This window comes from Hoplias malabaricus, chromosome 3 (assembly GCF_029633855.1).
Source record: "Hoplias malabaricus isolate fHopMal1 chromosome 3, fHopMal1.hap1, whole genome shotgun sequence".
NCBI classification, from domain to species: domain Eukaryota; kingdom Metazoa; phylum Chordata; class Actinopteri; order Characiformes; family Erythrinidae; genus Hoplias; species Hoplias malabaricus.
In genome coordinates this window covers 33,064,323-33,086,550 of record NC_089802.1, presented here as the reverse complement: position 1 = coordinate 33,086,550, position 22,228 = coordinate 33,064,323, and the positions used below count along the sequence as shown (strand labels likewise).

Sequence of the window (22,228 nt, the reverse complement as noted above, 5' to 3'; positions counted from 1 at the left end):
GACCGTGCTATATATATACAGCTGATAATGACACACTAAAAGCTTTAATAAATGGTTATAAACTGCTTTTACACACTGTTGATATGGGACCAGCCATCTTGGGTTCTGAACTTAGGGTTGGTGAAGCGACCCTGACTTTCTGATTATGAAATCCCACTTGTGGGGACGTTCCAGTTGAAATATCCTACTTGGAATTCGGAAAATCCAACATCCGAGTACAAAAGGAAAGCAGCACAGTTGTGGATAGTGAAAGTTAGATTTTCTTCTGAGGCAATTGACACATGAGGTAGAGTTGGCAGCAAGGCTGAGGTTTTCATACTGAGTTTTCAAACGCCCCCCACACTCCATGCTGTACTGGTGTGGTTCCTAAATGTTTTACACCATGTCACATCTGAAATGTGCATTTATTGTTTTTGTTAGATTATGTAATGTTCTGCAGCATGGCATTCACAGTTTTCTTTATGATATTTTTTGTATTTCCCCTCTTAGTGTTTTTGTTTAGCACTGCTGTCTTACTACAATACCCATAATGCTTTACAGGGAATCACACCCAGTGATAAAGTAGTCCACTGATGTGCCATTGACTCTCAAGTTAATAAATACAGATGTGGTATTCGCCTTCCTAGCACTGAAGTTAGCGGTCTTGCTTTCTCCTGTGGTTGAAAAATGAGAAGAAAGAACATCTGCTCACCTTCAAGATTCATCATACGACAAGAATTTGCCTAGTTTTTCAACCCAAAAATCAATCAAGACTATGGTGGCCACTGCAGTGTTTTAACTAAAGTGGTATACCATTCAGTGGTGACCCCAGTAGTAAAGATAGAGATGCAGGAGTGTATGTGTGTGTGTGCATTGCATTTTAATAACCTGTAATGTAATTTTCAGGAGGCTCTGCAGAAGATTAGGCAGAAGAACTCCATGAGGAGAGAGGTTACAGTGGAGCTCAGCAGCCAAGGCTTCTGGAAGACTGGGATCCGCTCTGATGTGTGCCAGGTACAACGACACACACACACAGACAGACACAGTCATTCACATATACCATGTTCTATATATTTATGCATGTCCTATATATTCATGTACATTGTCACTCTCGGGAACAAAACCTTCTGTCTCCACAACAGTAGCTTTTACAGGTGAAGACCATAATTTCTAAACGTTGAAGTCAATATAAAAATCAATATTAAAGGAAACTGCCACTTTTAAACACTTTTACATTTTTAAAAATATTAAAATATATATATTTTTTTCTGTTATACAAATAAAAGAAAGGTAATGCGTCAATAAGTGAAAAATACTGTACTTTTTCTGCACAGTTTCTGTTTATTTTGTTGTTCTGAAAAAGTATGTTTTTCTGTGGCCTTCACTGCTACTCATTGAAAGCACACACTCACTTTTCTACACAAAGGGGAGCACACACACACACATACACACACACACACACACACCCAAACATGCACACAGGAACAGAACTCCACCGTAAAAGATAAATGCTTGAGCTTAAAACCCAGGCACCTTTTAATTGCCTCTGCCTTTAAATTTAGATTTTATATTCTCAAATAATGAGTAACCAGAAAGTAATTCATAGATAATTGTTCTTTTAACTATTAATTATTTTTGTATGACTATCACAGGTTCAGTGAACTCGAACTCTTAGAGTCAGAGCCAGGTTACTACACTTTTAAGTTGAAGCAAGATATTTTTAGCGTAGCTTGGCTCGTAAGAAAAGAAAGAGAGAGAGATTTTTCTTCTCTTCCAGCCCCCCAGTCACTGTCCCGGCATTTTTTTCCTGCTCTGCCCCTGTTGCTGATGACACCCAGATTGTGTGTTTCAGGCTTTGATCTTTCTCTCCGTCAGAAGTGCTCTTAATAAATAATGACGAGCTGATTGATTTCTGCCTCAACGGCTTTTGCACACGTTTGGTTCCTTCTTGTTCTTCGGGGGTTGTTGCAATTTGTCTGTTCAGTAACTCTGTGTTTTTCACTGTCTCTTCTGTGTTGTGTGTGTGTGTGTAGCATGCAATGATGCTCCCAGTCCTCACGCACCATATCCGCTACCACCAGTGTCTGATGCACCTGGATAAGCTCATTGGATACACCTTCAAGGAACGCTGCTTGTTACAGGTAAATAATGAAAGTAGCTAAACACTGAAGTGAACAATGAAAGCAGTAATAGCAATAGAGCCAAAAATCTTACCACGATATATTTTTTTCATATCAGTATTTCAGTGCTGATAACTTGCATAATCTGACTAGAAAGAATCCCTGCACCTGGAGTAGAGGTACAAACTCATATTTAGCTTCCTAGATGCAGTATTATTATGTGTCTGGCATCCTTCTGCATTAAGGCCTATTCACACAGTAAGATTCAAATATTTGAAAACAAACACATGTATGTTAATGGTGTCTTTCACTCCAAGCCTTAAATAGAGGCACTGCGACACAGCGTCAGATTTTGAATTAGAACCTGTTCTGTGTTCTGCAATTTACTGATGCATACAAATCAGACTGACCAATCAGAGCGCCGTTGTCATGGTTGCAGACCAAACAAATGAGCAGGAAGGCGGTGGCTGAACCACTCGTCTTGTTCGTAGCAGCTTTTTGTAACACAAACAACAGAACAATCAACACGCTGACTACTAAAAGGCAAGAAAATATAATCCCTTTTAATGAGACATGCAACAAACAGAAGCAGAGCTTTAAACTCCCCCAGTGACCTTCGTCTGACGTTCAGTTGCAGTGCTTAAAGTAAAATTCTAAGTCTTCTTCCAGCGTCCTCCCTGATTTCAGAGTGTTGAGACAAAAATCGTGTTGGACTATGTTAAAAATCGTATCCATTTTTGTCAGGCTCTGTGTGAATACGCCTTTAGCCAGGTGGAAAAATCATCCCTATCAGACAAGTCACACATTTAGATGTCCCCAAAATTTGCTTGTGGATCTTCAAACCTTTTAATGGGGTCTCCTCGCTCCTTTTGGGGTCAGTAGTGCCTTATCCTCTTTTAAAGGAACATTATACTGCTGTGCAAAGATGATTAAAAAAAAAAACACATTTATATTTCTTTCAAATAAAATATGAAAATGACAGCACTGTTTTATTTAGAGAGATTTTCTCCAGCACAGGAATCTTTAACTTTAGCTTTATTAGGATGCAGTGTGAGATAATGATGTAACACACAGATTGCTTGTTGTGTTTACATTGATGGAAACTTAGCTTTCATGGTGGTTTTTTTTCTGTGCAATGAATTTAAAACACACACAGAATATGTTTTGGAAGTATCCACTGATGTTTTCCTTGGCCATTGTGAAGCTTGACCATGCTCGATCTACACTGCTTGAATCCACAATCCATGTTTAAGAGTCTTCAGGTGCAGGTAGTACACACATGGCAGAAATGCATAAAAGGGCATGTAATATGGATGGAATTTATTTGAAATGCATTGTAAAGATAAAAAAAAAACAATCAACACGGACATCTTCTAACATCTAGTGCAAAGCCAGGAAAGTAGAAACTGCTGCTGCACCAATGTGAAACAAATTCCTTATTAATATCCTTTATTTCAGAAGAACAGGTGTTCACAAACTTGTGACTATATAATGTAGTTATTGTAATATGTTTATGAGAATTTAAACAGTATGGGGCTATAGTACCTCTTAAAGAGTATGTCAAAACACCAAGCAAGTGTTTTGCAAAACACGCAAGACAGAATCAGATGTTTAATCCCAAATCGCTCTGTACACCCTATGTATTGCTCTACACAAGTCAATGGAATTACTGAATATAGATTATAATAGTGCATTATATGTGTCTAAATTCACATTATTTATCCTTATTCATATGACGGAATCTGAATTTGTGGTTTTATATCTTATTTAATTCACTATGTAGGGAATGAGGACCTTGTCCGTTTTTAAAAATATCCAGATATATGTAGATGGGGCCTAAAACATGACCTGGAAACCTTGCAGAACACTAATTGGCCTAAGAGATCTGTGAATCACGACAAAATGCAGACAACCTGCACAAATGACCTGTTTTGACAAAAAAAAACACCAAGCTACTGCAGCGATCTCATTTAGTTTTTATCAGACTCATAACAGCAGCTCGTAAATTTACGTCATGATTTTTGAAAAGGTTCAAATGTACCTTGGCTTGGTGGCTGACATAAGTCTCAAGCTAGAGTTGCACCGTGTAAGTAGGTATGAAAAAACTACTCTGTTGATCTCTCAGAACTGATGCGTGGAGCTGTGTTCAGTCCCAAACAACAAAAGCAACACATGAATATACGATGAGTAAACAACATTTATATTTACCGCTGCCTTTGTTGTGGTTTCCAAAGCCAGCCGTTTTCATCAGTGACGTATTTGTGACAGCACCAGGGATATTTCGCAGGGAGCTATGGTAGTGGAAATGGAGCAGGTACCAAAAAGTGAGTAGAGTTGTGTAGTGTAGGTCGCATGCATTAGAAAAGCACCGTAATTCAACTTTTTGTCAAAAGAAGGTGCTATAGTGTTTATATCCTTTGTTGTAAATGAGCTACAACAGTTAGTTGCACTGTGCACAAGTGAAAGGCTTTATACAGTTAGGGCTGGACAATAATTCAATATCAGTATACATCGCAATATAAAATGTCTCAATAACTGTGATATGATATTTATACAAATTTTAAATATTTCAATATATATCGGTTACATAGCAGTCATTACAGGGCGCTCCCGTCCGTTCACTGCACTCAGTTTTAAAGTTAGTTTAAAAACATTAATATTGACAAAGCCAAGAGGTTGTTGTTTGATGACGATATGTTGCTTTCAGTTCTTGCTAGATTTTTTAAAGGCTTTCTGCCAGTTGGAACCAAAGAACAGTAGTACTAGGTCCTTCAACGCAATAAATGCCTTAGTCCGTGATAGTGTTGCAGTTCAGTAACTCAAGAAAGTCTCTCACACAGCGTTATTGGCCAGTGGAGCTGAATGGGGTAATTTACAACGTTTCATATAAATAAATAATAGGAAATAAAACAGGAACATGCTCTGTTTGTGTGTATTTCTGGGGCTGCGTTTGGCTCTGCATTAGTTATGTTACTTCGCTGTTCACAAGCTCAGCAGGATGACTCAGAACTCTGCAACATTTACACACATATCTCAGAGAGGAGGACTGCTGAATTTGTTTTATTTCACGTGAGTGTGTGTATTTGCCTGAAATATTGTAAAGGGAAGTGATGGGGAGACATTTTGTGGCATTAGTGTGTTTATAAAACTCCATATAGCTGCGCACAGCCTCCTTCTTTACTCTAACCAGCTACATTGAATAAATAAGTAATTGTAATTCTTTAAATCAACACAATGTTCTTGGACTTCTTTTTTCTTTGTTGCTAGATCATCTAGTATTAATTTTTAAATTAAATGAACAAGGAAAACACTGATGCCGGTGATATATATTATGAACAAACCTTTTTAATTTCTGCATTTATTACCTGCCCTCCATATTTTCTGTACAACACAATCCTATAATAAAAACCACATGTAAACAAAGACATTGATATGAAGCATCAAAGCTACTCCAGACCTTCCAATGAAAAGGGTATGTATTTTGGGCTTTCCTAATTTTGAAATACCAGGATCACGCCTAGTTTCTCTTTGCTCTTGTTTGTTTTTCATTTCGATATCGGAATTATATCGCACTGACTGAAATTAAGAAATATAATGTGATATACATTTTCCAGTCCTAGATGCAGTGCAGAGGAGTAGCAAGTGTTCAGTGTTTAAGAATTTCTGCTAGTGCAAAAAACATTATTGTTGAGAAATAGAATTCCATCATCATCCTCAAACATAGTGAAACTGTGAAGGAAAAACACTCCAAGACTAAAGCTAGTTTATTTTATCATGTAAGGTTCGTGTCGTGGAGGTTTGTTAAAAATAGAACGGAAGAGATTGTAGCTACAGGCAGGTGGATAGAGAGAGAGTTAGATATGAGGGGCCAGCTGTGTTTTCAGGAGAGCTAGAGCTGGACAGATGTGTGGCCTGATGGTGCCGTATTGGAAATGATCACAATACGAGCGAGCACAGCTGTTCCAGCCTCAGCCCTGCCTGCATAAATCACTTTTCCAAGAGACTTTTATGAAGATCCATCACATTAAAGCTTCCAAAAGCCAGCGCTAATATCATAAGTCACCTTTTCCTCTGAACACCACGGGCAGGTGGGCTTGAATTGTGTTCAGGCTTCCTCAAAAAAACTTTTGTCTTTGCCTATTTTTAACATTTTTTTTTCTTTTTAGCAGAAGGAATTTTATCATAGGTCCAGATAGTTCAGAGAACAATGTTCTTTGTGTGAAGAAGTGCATCTGCAGAACAGCTACTGCAAAGCACTTTCGCTATTCACTCTTAGTCATGTTTGTTCCATCATTCTTTGCAAAATGTTGCAACTGCAGCACAAACCTCACTTGTACTGTATCACAGTTTGGCCTTGTCCTGAAAAGCCCCCAGAGCTGCTTGTTTTTTCTTCTCTTCTTGGGATCTCATGAGATTTTGGAACACAGTAAATTTGTTCAATATTTCTCATTGATTTTTACCTTTGCATTTGGATATGTTATATTTTTATTATTAAGTACCATCTAGTTGTTTCCAACTCCTGGATACAATATGAGTACTATTCCTCCATAATATAATCTCCTACATAGGTCTTGAGGTTCATTTATGCTCAGCATTTAATGTAATAATGGAAACTGGCTGTTAATTGATTAAAAAAATAAAATAGTTGCACAATTAATTGGCTGTGAATAATCACGATTAATCACAATGTCCCTTAAGACAGAAACTTTTAATAAAGGATATTTAAATGTAAAATAAAAAATCAATGGAAGATCAACACAATGCAATTATATATTAGTAGAGTCTATTGATTTAAAAAAATCACAAAAATAAAAACATTCTCATACTTCCATGTGTTTTTGCAAGGGAGATGTGTGTGCTTTGATTTTTAATACCTACTTCAGCATAAAGTGTAATATACCATCTGAAGTCAACAGCAGTGACACTGTGTTTACGTCGGTAGATAAAAGCGATAGTACATCACTAAAACGATAAGTTATGGGAGGAGTGGCTAAATTGGAGTTCAGCAGCGCTCTGCTGCCGGTCTGCATCACTGTCAGAGCTTCTGGACTTTTAACGTAGTTAAATTTAGTACATCACGCCTTCAAAAACTATTCACGATGAAGTATTATCACCCACTCCTAACTCTCTGTGATATGAAGGTGAATACTACTTATTTACCTGCTTTTTGTTTGAAACATCCAGTTTCCACATGTGCTATAATGCCGTCCAAGGTGGAACTGGACATGCAGAGACATCTGCAAATAAATAATGTTGTTTTACGCTTGTTATGAAGGCTTGTTTTTTTTTTGTAAGGAATACTTTGTTAATTTTTCAATAGTGGTATTTGAAAATGCTTGTTATTGTTTCCTGGGATGCAGAACAAGGGAGTGAATATTTGGAACATGAAATTTATTCAGCAAATTCAGTAATTCAGGCAATTTTTGGTCACATGACTCTGGGAGTGTGGCAGCTGGGGCACGAGGAGAATCAGAGGTAAAAGAGAGGAAGTTCAGATAAAGGTTTGTGTCGCGCCTGAGGCCTGAGTGGCCTGTCTTGGCCTGATAGCTGAAAAATCAATGCAGCTGATTCACACCAGAACGATTGCTGGACAACTCAAAAGTGAGTGTTTGTGTGAGTGTGTTGACAGATTACCATCTTAATCTGTATTTACCACCTTCTCTTACCTCTTAAAAACGCCACCTTCCAGGAGATTACACATGCACACGCACACTCCCACTCCTTCTGACTGACACAATTGTCCTGAAACACACACATACACACACACACACACACACACAAGCACACACACTCTGCATCAATGGATCTCCGCGCTCTGCACCAAAAGCAAAAATCCTGCTTAGAGCTTTAGTGACGGCAAAAGACGAGAAACACACACGCGTGGATACACCCTGCAGAGTCTGAATAATTTGGTTCTGCAAGTGTGACACTCACTTTCAAATATCCTCAGACTGTGTGTCTGTGTGTCTAGAACCAGACATAACCAAGAAGAAAGGCAAATCATAGTTGAGTCAACAAATCATGCATAATTAACACTGACTGCAGTATGTTTTGTTATATTTAAACAAAGAATTCCCTCTCTTTTCCCCAAAGGTAGTCGTTCAGCCAAAACACGGTTCACGTCTGAAGTTTGCTTCTTTAGATTTGAATCGGAGCACAAGGCTACCCATGCAAAAGTATGTAATACAGCTAAAAGAGCATGCCTTCCTCTTGAAGCCTGGAGTTGGTCTGTAGTGGTGGCCATTTTTGTGGATAAAAATGTCATACAGTGTCAGAAAACACATAAATAAATCTGTTTGAGATTATGTAACAACCCAACATGGTTGCAAATGATGCAAGGGTGTGTAGATATAGACATCAGTGTTGGACTGGTAACACAGGCAAAGTAGCACTTTACAGTAAGCTGTATGTGTGTGAACTGTGTCATGGGTAACATTTTGTAATCACATAGTACAATATTGATTATGTGCAATATTTTGACCATATACGTTATCCATGCCTGTCCTGGTATGTAACGTAGTGCTCTCATCTGCTATAGCTGACAGTGCAGCCTCAGTTTTCAGCAGTGCAGCATAACATCATTGCAGTGTGTGCGGTAAACTTGGTGAACAATCTGTCAAATCATCCTATCCTGTTAAATTGAAAAGATAAAAATACTAATGCTGAGGAAGTGAGAGCCTCAACCTTACCTTAACAGACCATGCTTGACATTCAGAAACAGCCCTGTGAGCTTTTATATTTATTCCTGAAGGTTTTATTTGGAGGCAGCTGCTTTTGGGCCGTATCTAGGGTCTAGTTTCTAGGTTCTTCCAAACAGCATCAGCTGTTCATGGCTTTATTAAAACCTAACAGACTCTGCCTTGTTTGAATGCAGGAATACGATTGGACCTTGTAAATGATAATCACTGTGTTGTTTTTCTTTTTTTGTGTAATTAATTAATTCATTCATTCATTGTCTGTAACAGAAGACTTATCCAATTCAGGGTTGCCTTGGTTCCTGAGACTACCCCTGAATCAGAGGTTGCAAAGTGGGAACACACCCTGCAGAGGGTGCCAACCCTTGCAAGGCAGCACACACTTACACATTCACTCACACACTCAACTCTTTTGTTGTTTTATGTTAAGTGTTGGGTGTTATTAAAAATGACAATTCTATTTTTAATCAACAAACAAGACTTAAAATGTAAGTATTATACACTACGTTCATTATCACTAACATCTAAAGGACCAAATTTAAATTGTCTGAACCAAAACTCACTTTGGAATACAATATTATCCCCAAAAACAGAACATATCGATGCACATGCTTTTACAGTGCTTTTCTCTTGATGGAACTAATGCAGTAATGAATAAATTCTTTTCAAACTACTTAAATTTTCAAACTGTTGTATTTTTTTGTTTAATAAAATGACAATTGTCACTTTTAATACCACATAGCTGTTACCATAAAATGTTTGAATTCTGAATTACAATTATATGCTGCACAAAAATGCTTTAAAGCTTTTTTGGTACATGAAAATTTTTCTGCGGTGAGCTCCGTGTAGAAAGAAGCCAGCCCCTTATCATTCAAAGACAGAATTAAAACCTAAATTAAGAGAATTGTGCATGGTTTGGATGCTGTCAGCTGCCAGCTAGCCTAGTTAGGCATATGACACTTCCACTTATTTTAAAACAGCAGTATAAAGTTGGATATCAGTGAAATTTATATATATTACACATTTTTATGTTGTGTCTTGTGTTGTTAACAGCCCTGCATTACTCCCTGCTCTCACTTCTATCATTAAACATTTAATTCTGATTTAGACAAATTAAAACAAAGTGCTTCAGTGCCATTCTCTCTTGCCTTGTATCTGTAGCAGACAATCTCTGGCTTTTTCACAGTGTGAAATTATGGAAATGTGTTAATGGCAATATTTATTTATGTATTTTTTTAAGTTATAACTTTCTTGTGTTAATGTGTTATTAATGTGTTTACTTTGACACCCCTAGTGTTATTAGGCGGGTTTCCACCCTTTGGCTACAGTAACAGTTTTTACTCTTCCGTTAAGTCTTCAGACTTAATCTTGGAATATTTCTCTAAGGATTTGATGGCATTCAGGCACAAGAGCTTTAGTGAGCTGTGATGCTGATGTTGGGTGATTAACGCTGGATCACTTAACACCACTTCAGCTCACAGTGAAAGTAGTGGAGGATGCTCCAAATGTTTTACTTCTGAACCTAATATTCATCATCCCATGCACTGGCACTGAGCATAGTGATCTTAGAATCATGTGCAGGTGCTCTAGCTTTGTTTAATGATTTTCTGTGGAGATGATGCAACTGTGTGCACAACTCAATGTCTCTATCTACAATAGTTACAGCTTAAAATATTAAATTCACTAATTATAATGGGTGTCTAAGCCTTACCCTTTTGGAAACAGTGTATAAGCTCCTACAGAATGTTACCTACAATATCAAGTAAGATTATGTGCATGGTTTATAGGCGATAGTTGAGGTAAAGGGGCTCTTTTTATTTAAACCAAACTATCATCAAAGTTTTCCTCATTTGCACTTTAGCCTTAGATGCCCTTTCAGTTAAAATGTTAAAAAGAAAAGATTATTGCGAGAGGCGATGAGTTAGAAGTGGCACTTCATTAAATCAAATAATCGAGCAGCGTTTGTCCTTTGTGGGAGACTTGCCGCAGTGACAGACTCCAAATGGCTGATGCAATAGCTGGCTAAATTTGTGTAGTGTCAGTATTAGCACCCCCCCCCCCCACTCCCCTCCTGAATGGGCTGTTTTATCATGACTCCAGCTCAGGCCTCTTGCACAACCTCCACCAGCTGCTAACACTGTGCACCTCATCCCCCTGCTCCACTTTTTCATCCCCTCGCTGGAGCACCACCAACTTCATCCACTGCAATGAGATTTCAGTTAATCCAGGCCAATATCGTTTTCATCATCTGTTGGCTGGTTGTCCGAGAAGGCCTTTGTGTTGTTTTTAATGACAATGAGCATTTAATAAAGGCAAGTTTGAGATTTTAAGGTAATCACTGTTTATCTTGAATAAACATGAGTGGACTAGAAATGACCACAAATGCCTTAAATCTTCTCTATACCAAAAGTGATGTATATTTATGCAAAGATGCAGTGCAGAAAAACGTGACCATGTGTTGGCTAAGAAGGGATTGATGGCAAGTTGAAGCAGCTGCCAAGGTTTGTGTCAACTCTGATTGACTATTCAGTAGCGGTGGAGGTGGTACCATACCCAAACAATACAACAGAAATCAAAATTAGAAAACAAATTAAAAGGCGACATTCACGATTGTAATAAAAAACACTTTTTATAAAATTCAGATGTTTCTTCACCTGTCTGTTTGCATGCTCAAAACGAATTTGGTGTGTTTTACGAATCCCCAGCGTCTGTAAATGAGTAAAAAGGCAAACTGACTCGTTCAAGTATGTTATTCTTTCTTTCTCTCTCTGTCTCTGTCCCTCTCTCTCTCGTGACTGCTTTATAGTTGAGTAACATTGACTTATTTTTGCTGTTTCGCATCACTTAAGGTGGAAAATGTCTCCAAACTGAGGAGACGGCTAACTGCATTACTGAAAGTGCTACAAAACAAACATGTTGTTCCCCTCAAACACACCCTTCCACCTTGAAAGATTCTTAACTTCTAAATGTAAACAACAAGAGGACTGTGAATTACCCACAATGGTAGACATTCCCGTTAACACTTCAAAATTTCAGAATCACTGCACAACCAGATTTGAATAGAACAGAATTGGGATGAAGCTTATTTTATAATCATAATAATATATAATATAACATTAATAATCAATTCATTCATTATTTGCAACCGCTTTTCCAATTCAGGGTCGCGGTGGGTCCTAAGCCTAACCGTAATCACTGGGCAATCCTTAACAGGGCAACACACACTCACACCTATAGACATGTCTGAGTCACCAATTCACCGACCAATGTTTGTTTTTTGTCTGTGGGAGGAAACCCACATGGTCACAGGGAGAACACACTAAACTCCTCACAGACAGTCACCCGGAGCAGGTCCCTGGAGCTGTGTGACTGCGACACTACCTGCTGCACCACCGTACTGCCCTAATAATAATAATTTATATCACAATAAAAAACTTGTGTTGCTTGGCACCACTTATTAACTATGTTCCGTTTAATTTAGTGCCCTAAATAGCACATTTCACAGATTATAAAACTAATACTACTACACTACTACATTTTGTGCTCCATAGCGTAGAGGAAGATGTTTATGATTCAAGCTTAATGTCTTGGAGTTGTAATTGTCAAATGACACAGACACACCAATACACAAGTATAAACGCTCACAGTGGTGTAAGCCATGTATGCAGGATACAATTTCAGCCTTTGCAAACACATGATTACTTGAAAAATAAAGCTTTGAGTTTCATGAGTATTTCTTTCAGTAATTCAGTCATGTCCTCAAAAAACATTGGTCGTCCATGTTTGACAAATGCTCTAGAGAACAGGGGTGATGGACACACTCGATGGGGAACTGTTTCAACACTTGTTGCCAGAATTGGTTGCCAATTCAGAGCCGAACGGGCAAGGTTCTGTCTCGGCATACACTGTCTCGACCTCCTGAGAGAGCTCAAGCTGAAAACTCATTCTGCAGTGACCAAACCTCTCCTCTGCAGAAAGAATCAAAAGGCTAGACTAAACTTTCAAGAGGAACATGATGTGTGGACGAAGGGGAACTGGTGCAAGGTTCACTTTACTGTTGAGTGCAAGTTTAATTTAGCTGGGTCAGATGGGAAACACTGTGCCAGGTGCTGAACTGGGGTAAGACTGAACACCTAGCATGTTTAAAAGTCAGTAAGTTTGTAGGAGGAACCAGCATTGTTTGGGTGAATGTGTTTTTTCAGCAGGGGTAGCTTCTTGTGTCAGAACCTCCTTTGGCAACACATGGTTCCTTTCCTGCATGTTGAAATGTTGATCTGAACCTAATCAGGAATCTCTGGAAGATCACTGGTTACCCACTGCAGCTGGAGTAACAGTACATGACTTTTAGCTCGATTTTAATCCCAATTTCCATTCTGGCAGAGTCTTTGCTAGTTGGCGCTAGTCTGCAGACTCTGGTGCATTCGCAGCTGTCAGTCGGGGGAATGTTGTGTAGTGTGCGAGGGGCTCCCACTCTGGTTCATTCCAAACATGTTTGATTTTTTTTTTTACATGACTTTGGACGTAATCGCGTAGAGTAAATTCTTCACGAAATAAAGACAGAATGAATCCCATCAGCAGTCATTGAGAAAAGAGCAAAAAAATTGAACACACACGTGTGGTGGAGGATTAAAAGGTAAAACCATGGAAAACTACAACCAGAGTCACATGTTTAGTTTGAGAGTTTGGGGTCTGATAGTGTTATCTCCTGTCGTGTAGTGTGTACCTGTGTTTTCAAGTCTTTGTAAAAGTCAGCAAAAAAAAGTTGTGTAGTGTGAGATACTCAGTCTGTTTATAATATGCCTTGATTTTAAAAGTCATGTAGTGTATTCAAGTCTATACCAAACTGTGGAAGAGACTAGAAGTATGGAACAGATTAAGACCAGAGCAGTGTCAGAATAGGTGATTGGGATCAATCCCCACAGCAGCATTCTCCCCCTGTCTTAACAGGCCTGTTTTGGCCCCAGTTCCTTTAAATGAGGAAGAGTCACAGCTCAGTTCAGTGTGAGTCCAGGGGTGAGATTTACTCTTATTTTTTATTTTTTACTCTTATTTCTCAGCCCTTGCTGTGTCTGTTTTGTTCCGTTTAAACAATTTTTTTGCAGTCACACTGGAACATGGGCCCAGCGTGTGAAATGTGTATTCTAATGTGCCCATATTAGGAAAACTGAGTCCAAGGTAGATTCCTTTATGACATAAACTTGAGTTGTACCAGGTCTAGCACAAAATCACAATAACCAGTTTAAATATGGGTTTGGGTGTCAATTGTGTAAAAGTTTGAATGGGATTTATACTGCTGCATTGACACGACGCAGCACCTACGTCATAGGCTACGCAAGAGCCCTATGCCATTGTGAGCTTTTGTAGCGTTTCTCCATGGAGATGTCTGTATTTTTTCTTTGTTAAACATTTTTATTTCTGACATCCACACCATGTCTGAGGAAATCTCATGCTATGAATTTGCTGCCGTCTGCGGTCTCTATAGTGTGGAGAAGAGGAGTTCATTGTCCTTTACATTCGGTTCAACATAAACAATGTCTGTCTGAATACTGACCTATCACAATCGTTGTAGTCTGCATGGATGTGAAAAGTAGTTACATTTCTGGAGAAGGTGTGCGTCAGGCTACGGCATAGGGTTAATTTGGGCTTTAGACCTACTGAGTTAAAGTTAGGTCTGAAGGATTATGTACAGATGAGCTTTGTAGCTTTGCAAATGTAATGTGATGAGAAATAAGACATAAAAATACTGACTGTAAAACAAAATATTAATATCATTTATAGTCCTGAACATTGGAGCTCTCACCAGGCTCTGTACTTCAAGATGTGAGTGAAGAGACCCTTTCGAAATTGGGGGAAAAAAAAAACATATAATTTTTAAAAGCGGCCATTTTTAAATGAATATTTCACTGGAGCTTGAAATTGATTTTAGTGCACAGTGTCATAAAAAGGAAAAGAACAGGTTTGAAGGTGTGGTAGCAGAGAGAGTTGGATTAGTAATTTTATATATATATCCAAACTGATGCCCCCCTCCTTCTGTTCAATTCCAGGGTCCACAGAGACTGGCTTTGTGATACAAAGCTGTGGGAGTGTGTGGAAACCGTATTGCAGATTTATTATATTCTATTACCTCTGGAGATGTGACCTGACCTCCATCCCAATTTCAGCACAAGCACATTGCGAGTGCAGATGTTTCCAGAGCTCCTGGCACCTGAAACTGTCCAAATAAACATTGTTTAAAAAAAAAAATCAATCTGTCCACATGCAAACATAAAAACACTGTTCTACCTTTCAATATGCAGGCAAAGCAGCTACCTCAACGACAAAAGAGATGTCCTTGACCAATGAATGTTTTCACTATTTTTCTGCAACACCTACTTTGTTTTCCCTCGAACTAGAGGTCCATTCTGGTCTCATACAAAAACCGGCTGTGGCACTGGCGGTGGGGTTTATGTGGTGGGAGTGCTGGATGTAGCAGTGACCTCCGTAGCCTATTCTGACATTCCACACTATTTTGGCTGCATCCACCAGTGCACCAAATTGCATCCAGATAGTATCGGGATATGACGAGATTCTGTTTACACTCATCAATGTTTCCCCAGCCTGACTAGATGACATACATATTATTTACACATCAACATATACATCCTGTAACTGGCTGTAAACACACTTTCACCTGGTGCTTTAAGTATGTTATACATTCTCAAACCATTACATAATAACCATTTACATCATAATCCACAACTAAAACGAAATCTGCGACGTCTGTATTGTTTTACATAAGGTAGTGGGAAACATTTGAGGTCTAGCCTGATTCGAGAAGAACTACTTTGTTTAACTTAAAGCCAAAACAGGTGAATTTAGTTTTGAACACAGCTTTCAAGAAGGTTAAACACCCCAAGTTCAGAGCCAGTGTGATCAGACTCTCTGCCCCATAAACAGGATGAAAACAGCAACACAATGGAATATGTGAGTTGTTATTGTAGTCTCTTACGCTCTAAAAACAAGTGAAATAACAATGACATAACTGGAGCTTGTATAAGGTCAACACACAATGTGATTTACGTGGAATTTCTGTCATTCTTTCGCATGCAATGACAGACATCTGCAGATAAACAACTCCCCTGCATTATACCCACTCTCAACCAATCTGTTTCCACTCATGTAACTATACCCAGACACATGCATTGTATTTTGTTCACACTTGCGTTAAAAGTGGGCGAGATCAGTCTCTGAATGTGGTTTGAGTGATCCGAACCTAATCAGATCACAATGGGTCTTGGGGGTATTTACACTTGGATTTTCATGCAGACAAGTGAAATCCAAATGTGATTCACTGAAAACACACGTTAATGTCAGGTGTAAACTGGCTCTTGTTGTTACAAGAAAAAGGGCCTGTCCCAAAACCTAGTGAGCTGTCTACATAGAGAGCATTTTACATCAGAGTGTGCACTCTCCCCACTCGTAGGCTGTCCCAATTCTTAGACACCTTAAATATGCTGCCTACTGAGATACCTTAATCTGGCTGAATTTTAAGGCAGCATCAAACCGTTCCTCAGCTGCTAAGGCAATCCCATGATGCAACGCAAGCACTACTTCCACCTATTCAGATTTTCTTCCTAATTAGGCAGCTCAGTAGGTTTTGGGACAGACATCATGTCACTTCATCCTGGACAGATTATTCCAAAAGGTCAGTTTTCAGTGACCTAAACACAGTTTACAAATAAACAAAAGGCCAAAAAAGAAGAAAGGTCTACATTTTAAAAAATGCTCATGTACGTGTAGACAAGGCCTTGAAGTCTTAGTTAAAGTTATAGTTAAAGCCCTAGTTTTTTTTTTTTTTTTTTTGTTTTTTTTTTTTTTTTTTTGTTACAGCACCTTCCTGAATGTTGTATGTTTAAGGGAACTCTTTTCTGATTGGCTTATAAATTCTGATTTAATTGGGAGGCTAAACTGTTGTAGGCGGATGTATAGTAGTTTTATGAAAGTTTGGGCATCATTGTCAATGTTTGGCTGTTTTTCTAAGCAATAAATATGGCAAAAGTCAGTTCCTTGTATGAGTGGGCTGCAATCAGAGCAGGAGAGAGGTCATAAAAGGGCAAGGGTGAATTGTTAGACACAATCCGAAGGCAACTGCATTTGAGCTTGAGTTGTTTCTTTACTATTTTGCTAGTTTGTAATGATATACTGAGTGTCAATTAGCATTACACTTTAGCTTTTCCTCATTTATTTATTTCTTATATCTTCAATTTCTTTTGTTTCTTTTTTTTTACTCAGCTGGCGATGACCCACCCCAGTCATCACCTGAACTTTGGGATGAACCCTGACCACGCTCGTAACTCTCTATCCAACTGCGGCATCCGGCAGCCCAAATACGGTGACAGGAAAGTCCATCATATGTACATGAGGAAGAAAGGTTAGTATTCCTTTGCAGAGCCAACTAACCAAACCCAGACTCCCAAGTGGTCAGTGGTCTAGGCAGTTCCAGGTGAAGCTTCAGCCATCCAAGGCCGGTTCATAGCCCTGTTCCCCTATCACAGCTGCAGTGCTGGCAAATTTGGATGCTTGTCTGCTGTTATGACACATCTGGGTACTTTGCGTTTCTCACAGAGGTGCTAAACTTTTCATTGTCATTGCATCAGTGGCAGTTTAAAAAGAAGCAGTGGTTCGGCTTAAAGGGTCTTAGAGGCAGCATGTGTTTAACCTCCGCCCTCCCAAGGCTGTGTGTGATTGGCGGGGATTCACTGAAAGTATGGAATTCACTGATGACCACTGATAATTGGGACCAAAACTGCAGATAAACAATTTTTTTTAATGATCGAACAAACAAAAATATAACCAAAACAAATGTAACGGCTTTTACTACTTTACTGAGGGGCTTTGGAATAAGGCTCAATGAACACGTCAAGGTCACTTACACACCTGCCTTGTTCCATGAGTCACCAAACACTTGTGTTTACAATTGTGTCTGTCAAAACATCTGCTGCATGTAAATGATGACTTGTTCTGTGGTCTGCACATTGGCGGACAGATCTTGAGCATCACTGTCAAGGTTAGTAAAAACAAAGGGAATGGTCTGTTTTTAGTTTGAGTGGGTTGCAGTGAGAGCAAGCTAGAGGTCATACAAAGACAGTGGGGCATTGCTAGGCACAATCTAAAGGCACTTTATGTGGACACATGTCCAGGTGTTTTTGTCACACAGGCTACTGCTTAATATACCTTGTCATTCTGGTCTGTGACTGGTCATCTGTCGGTCTGTTGCGTCATAGTGTGAAATGGCCTGTAACCTTACACTCACTCTTGAATGTGACAGAGCAATAGGCAACCTGTCGTTTCCTGAGCGAACATGGGGAATTATTATTATTTTTATTTATTTATTTTTTTTTAAAACCTCAATTTGGTTGCAGGCGGCAAATGACATTGATAAGTGACAAATCTTTTGTACTCCATGCAAATCACTTAAAATCTGGAGACACGACAGTTCAAAGAATTGTGAAAGTGTGAACATTTACTTTACTCTTGGTGGAGAACGTTTCTCTTTGTGGCCTCTGGGACTGGGACTTGAAAAATATTGTTAATATTGTTATGTGCACACTCCATGAGCGATGGAATTTTGTTTGAAGGCTCATATTCTTTGTCTTACTGTTGTGTCTCCTTTTGTCAGGAATTAACACTCTGATTAACATTATGTCACGGCTGGGCCAGGATGACCCCACCCCCTCCCGGTAAGTGCTGAAAATGTATGGTGTAGTCTGGGATTAATTGTTTGATTTATGAATTTATTTTTTTAACATTTTTAAAAGATATTCTCACATATTTGTTTATAAAAAAAAAAAAAATATATTATATATAAATAAATTAATATGATACATGGGCGGTGGTGCAGCAGGTAGTGTCACAGTCACACAGCTCCAGGAGCCTGGAGGTTGTAGGTTTAAGTCCTACTCTGGGTGACTGTCTGTGAGGAGTCTACCACAGACCAAAAGCACACATTGGTAGGTGGATTGGCGACTCAAAAGTGCCCGTGTGTGTGTGTATTGCCCTGTGAAGGACTGGCGCCCCCTCCAGGGTGTGTTCCTTCCTTGCACACAGTGATTCTGGGTAGGCTCCGGACCCACCGCAACCCTGAACTGGATAATTATGAATGAATATGATATTCAAATGAATATGATATACACACGTGTGTGTTCACTAAAGTACAAATTATTCATATTTCAGGACATATTGCTTGCAAATGAAGGGCAGTCTCCGACTTGCACAGTACACGTGTGTGTATGTGTGTTTGTGTGTTAAAAAGCCCTCTCTGTCTGTATCTCTCTGACAGGATTAATCATAATGAGCGGTTAGAGTTTCTCGGTGATGCTGTGGTGGAGTTCCTCACCAGGTCAGAATCCTGATGGACATTTACTCTCTCTCTCTCTCTCTCTCTCTCTCTCTCTCTCTCTCTCTCACTCTGACTCTCTATCCGTTGCTCCCTCCCTTCCTTCCCTATCTCCCTCCCTCTTTCCATTCTTGCCTGTGCAATGTCTCACTCTCTCTCTCCTACCCTATCTTCCTCCTTTAATCCCTCCCTCTCTCCATTCCTGTCCATCCATTCACTGTTTTCTCACTCCTTTCATACTTCACTCTATTCCAACACCCTCTCTCTCTCTCTCTCTCTCTCTGTGACTCCCTCCTTCTTTCTCACTCTCTCCATCTCTCTCCCTCTCTCCACTCTGTCCCTCCCTCCCTCTCTCCTCTCTCTCCACTCTTTCAGCACTTTCAGTAATTGGTATTCTGATATTTTTTTCCTCCCTCCACATTTCCCCCATTCCCTCATTTAAAGGCTGAAATTCTCCATGACAACTGGTAATTAGCCGGCTGGATGCTGCCAGTAGTATTGACTTGTAGGTGAAGGCTCCCCATGCCTCCAAGTGCTCGGCCCGCCGCTACGCTAATTACATATAGCTATTATTAAACGAGCGTGGAGGCCCAGACGCACACAGAAACACAGAGAAAGAGCAGGACTCTGACTTTCATCTGTTCATTAGCAGATTGGAGGGTTCGAGAAATCCGCAGGAGATGGACAGCCTTTATTGATATTCTTTCTCACTATAAAGGTATCTTTTATTTGAGTTCTTACGTTAAACCTCACCAAAAATAATTAGCCAGTCCTGCACACAGCCCTCATGCTCTGTTTCTGTTTTTCATAACTTTCAACTTCAAGACGCAATTTCAAGAATTAAAACTAAATCAACACTCGCTGGTTGTGGATAAGTAAAGCAAATGTGTGTGCTTTTAGTTTTTATTCCTTCCAGGCAGCTCTGAGAAATTATACTTAAAGGGACATGGTAAAAAAAAATCAGTGTTGGAGAGTTGAGCCCCACCCTTTCAGCCTACAGCATTTTAATTTAAATTAAATTTTGTTTAATTTAGCCCCACTTTTGAGTCTTGGGGCAGCCGTGGCCTAAAGGCCGATTTATACTTCTGCGTTGACTTGACGCAGAGTGTACGCTGTATGCTACGCAAGAGCCCTACACCATTGTGAGCATTTATACTTTTGCGTTGATGTCTGTGTTGCTCTGCAATTGCACTGCTGTGCCACTGGGGCTGAATCTCAAACATCTTCCTCTACACTATGTAGTACACAATGTAGTGGTGTAGTAGAATTACTTGTGTAAATCTTTAAAGTGCACTATTTACGGAGTAGGTCATCTTTTGGGACAGAGTATAGTTTATATGAGGTGCCAGAAAAAAAACAAATATAAAACCGTCATGTTTTTCCCACATGGTACCGCTCCTTGTTATTTTATCCCTGGAGACATCTGTATTTTTACTTTGTTCAAACTTTTTATTCATCCCTGATGTGCACACCATGTCTGAGGAAATTTCTCTCTGTGAATTTGATGCTGTCTGCATCACAGTCATTGAGGGCTGCGTAGATGTGACATGTAGTTAGATTTCTGGAGAGGTGAGCGTCAGGCTATGGCGTAGGGTCCACAGCGATGCGTTGCCTATGGCGTAGGTTCAATGCAGAAATATAAACTGGGCTTGAAGGTTAGAGAAGTGGGATTGGGGTAGAATGGTTGCCAGTTCCATCCCCTCAATTGGCAGGAAAAACGGGGGCGGGGTAAGTAAAGAAGCAGCACTGTCTCCTCCCTCAACATCCATGGTTGAGGTTCATTGAGCAAGGCATATTAATCCTAAACTGCACCTTAGTTGCTGGAATGGATTTTGTGTGTCTCTGTGTGTGTGATTTGGCCCCCCAAAATGGTTTAAATGCAAAGCAAAGGCACTATTTTCTTATCATGTTGTGCAATGACCATAAAAGTATCTTTATTTTCATTACAACAATCCGTGGACGAATGATTAATAGTTGCGCTGTTCCTGGCTGTTGGGAAGCAGTTATACTACACTGCTGTTATAAGTGGAGAAACGTAGAGACCATTTGAGAATGAAAGGAAGCCATGCGGGCAAAGCCCAGGAGGTCACCTTGTATTACTAGGTCTTCATTTTAGGTTCTTTAAGTACTATTAACATCTGAATAAATCAGGCTCAAGTGAAAGGAAAGTAAGCTAAAGTGCTATAGGTTGAGTCCCTCCACTGGTATAAAGAGGTGTTAAATATGTCGGAGCCATATGGGGACAGAGCTCCTGCTGAGTGGCTGAGCATAGACCTCATTATCCTGAATAACGAATGGTGAGGGCAGATGGAGACAGGGACTGCGGTTGGTGGAAACTGCTGCTCGGACGGAGATAACACGGCCACTTCTCAAGCACTGAGGATGGTGAGAGGCACCAGAAAAGCTAGGTTTGGTTAGCCACTGTTTTATCCTATGGGATTCTTTCCAAATAATTTTCTTGTAGCTCCTCTTTGTTGGTGACTGATTAAAGACTGTAACTCATTTGCTGATGCACACATTTAGGTCTTCTCTAGTCTACAGGTCCTGCAAGACCCCACAATCTTCAAATTTATTTTTCCCTACTCTGAAACACACTTCAGCTCAGTGCACTGTTGTTATTTGGAGTTGTTTTGATGGGGTGTGCAGGACAGGAGGTACTCCAGAACCAAGGTTGGGAATCACTGGTGCACTCTCTTAATGGTGGTTAGCCATTATGGTGGTTCTGACCACAGAGCTGTTTTTTTCTGAAAATATAATATATCATAATATAAATTAAATGTTTTTAATAAACTTGCCAGTCAGTGGATGTAATGGGAGGGTTTCTAATAAAGTGGCCAATGTGGGGAAATATAATACCAGGGGTGTTTCTAATAAAGTGGCTAGTGTGTGGAAGTGTAAGACGAGGGGTGTTTCTAATAAAGCGGCCAGTGTGTGGAAGTGTAAGATGAGGGGTGTTTCTAATAAAGCGGCCAGTGTGTGGAAGTGTAAGACGAGGGGTGTTTCTAATATATTGGCCAGTGTGTGGAAGTGTAAGATGAGGGGTGTTTCTAATAAAGTGG

The 22,228-nt window shown here is 39.6% G+C and overlaps 1 protein-coding gene across 3 annotated transcripts in view; it reads left to right on the top strand.

The window, feature by feature from the left end:
• drosha (drosha ribonuclease III) overlaps positions 1 to 22,228 on the top strand; it is a 183,368-nt gene that overhangs the window by 33,121 nt on the left and 128,019 nt on the right. For all 3 annotated transcript variants that reach the window (XM_066665982.1, XM_066665981.1, XM_066665980.1), the window contains exons 15-19: positions 886 to 993; positions 2,013 to 2,120; positions 17,066 to 17,204; positions 18,453 to 18,513; positions 19,113 to 19,172. In XM_066665982.1, coding sequence (XP_066522079.1) covers positions 886 to 993; positions 2,013 to 2,120; positions 17,066 to 17,204; positions 18,453 to 18,513; positions 19,113 to 19,172 — 476 coding nt within the window. The remainder of the gene's footprint in view (positions 1 to 885; positions 994 to 2,012; positions 2,121 to 17,065; positions 17,205 to 18,452; positions 18,514 to 19,112; positions 19,173 to 22,228) is intronic.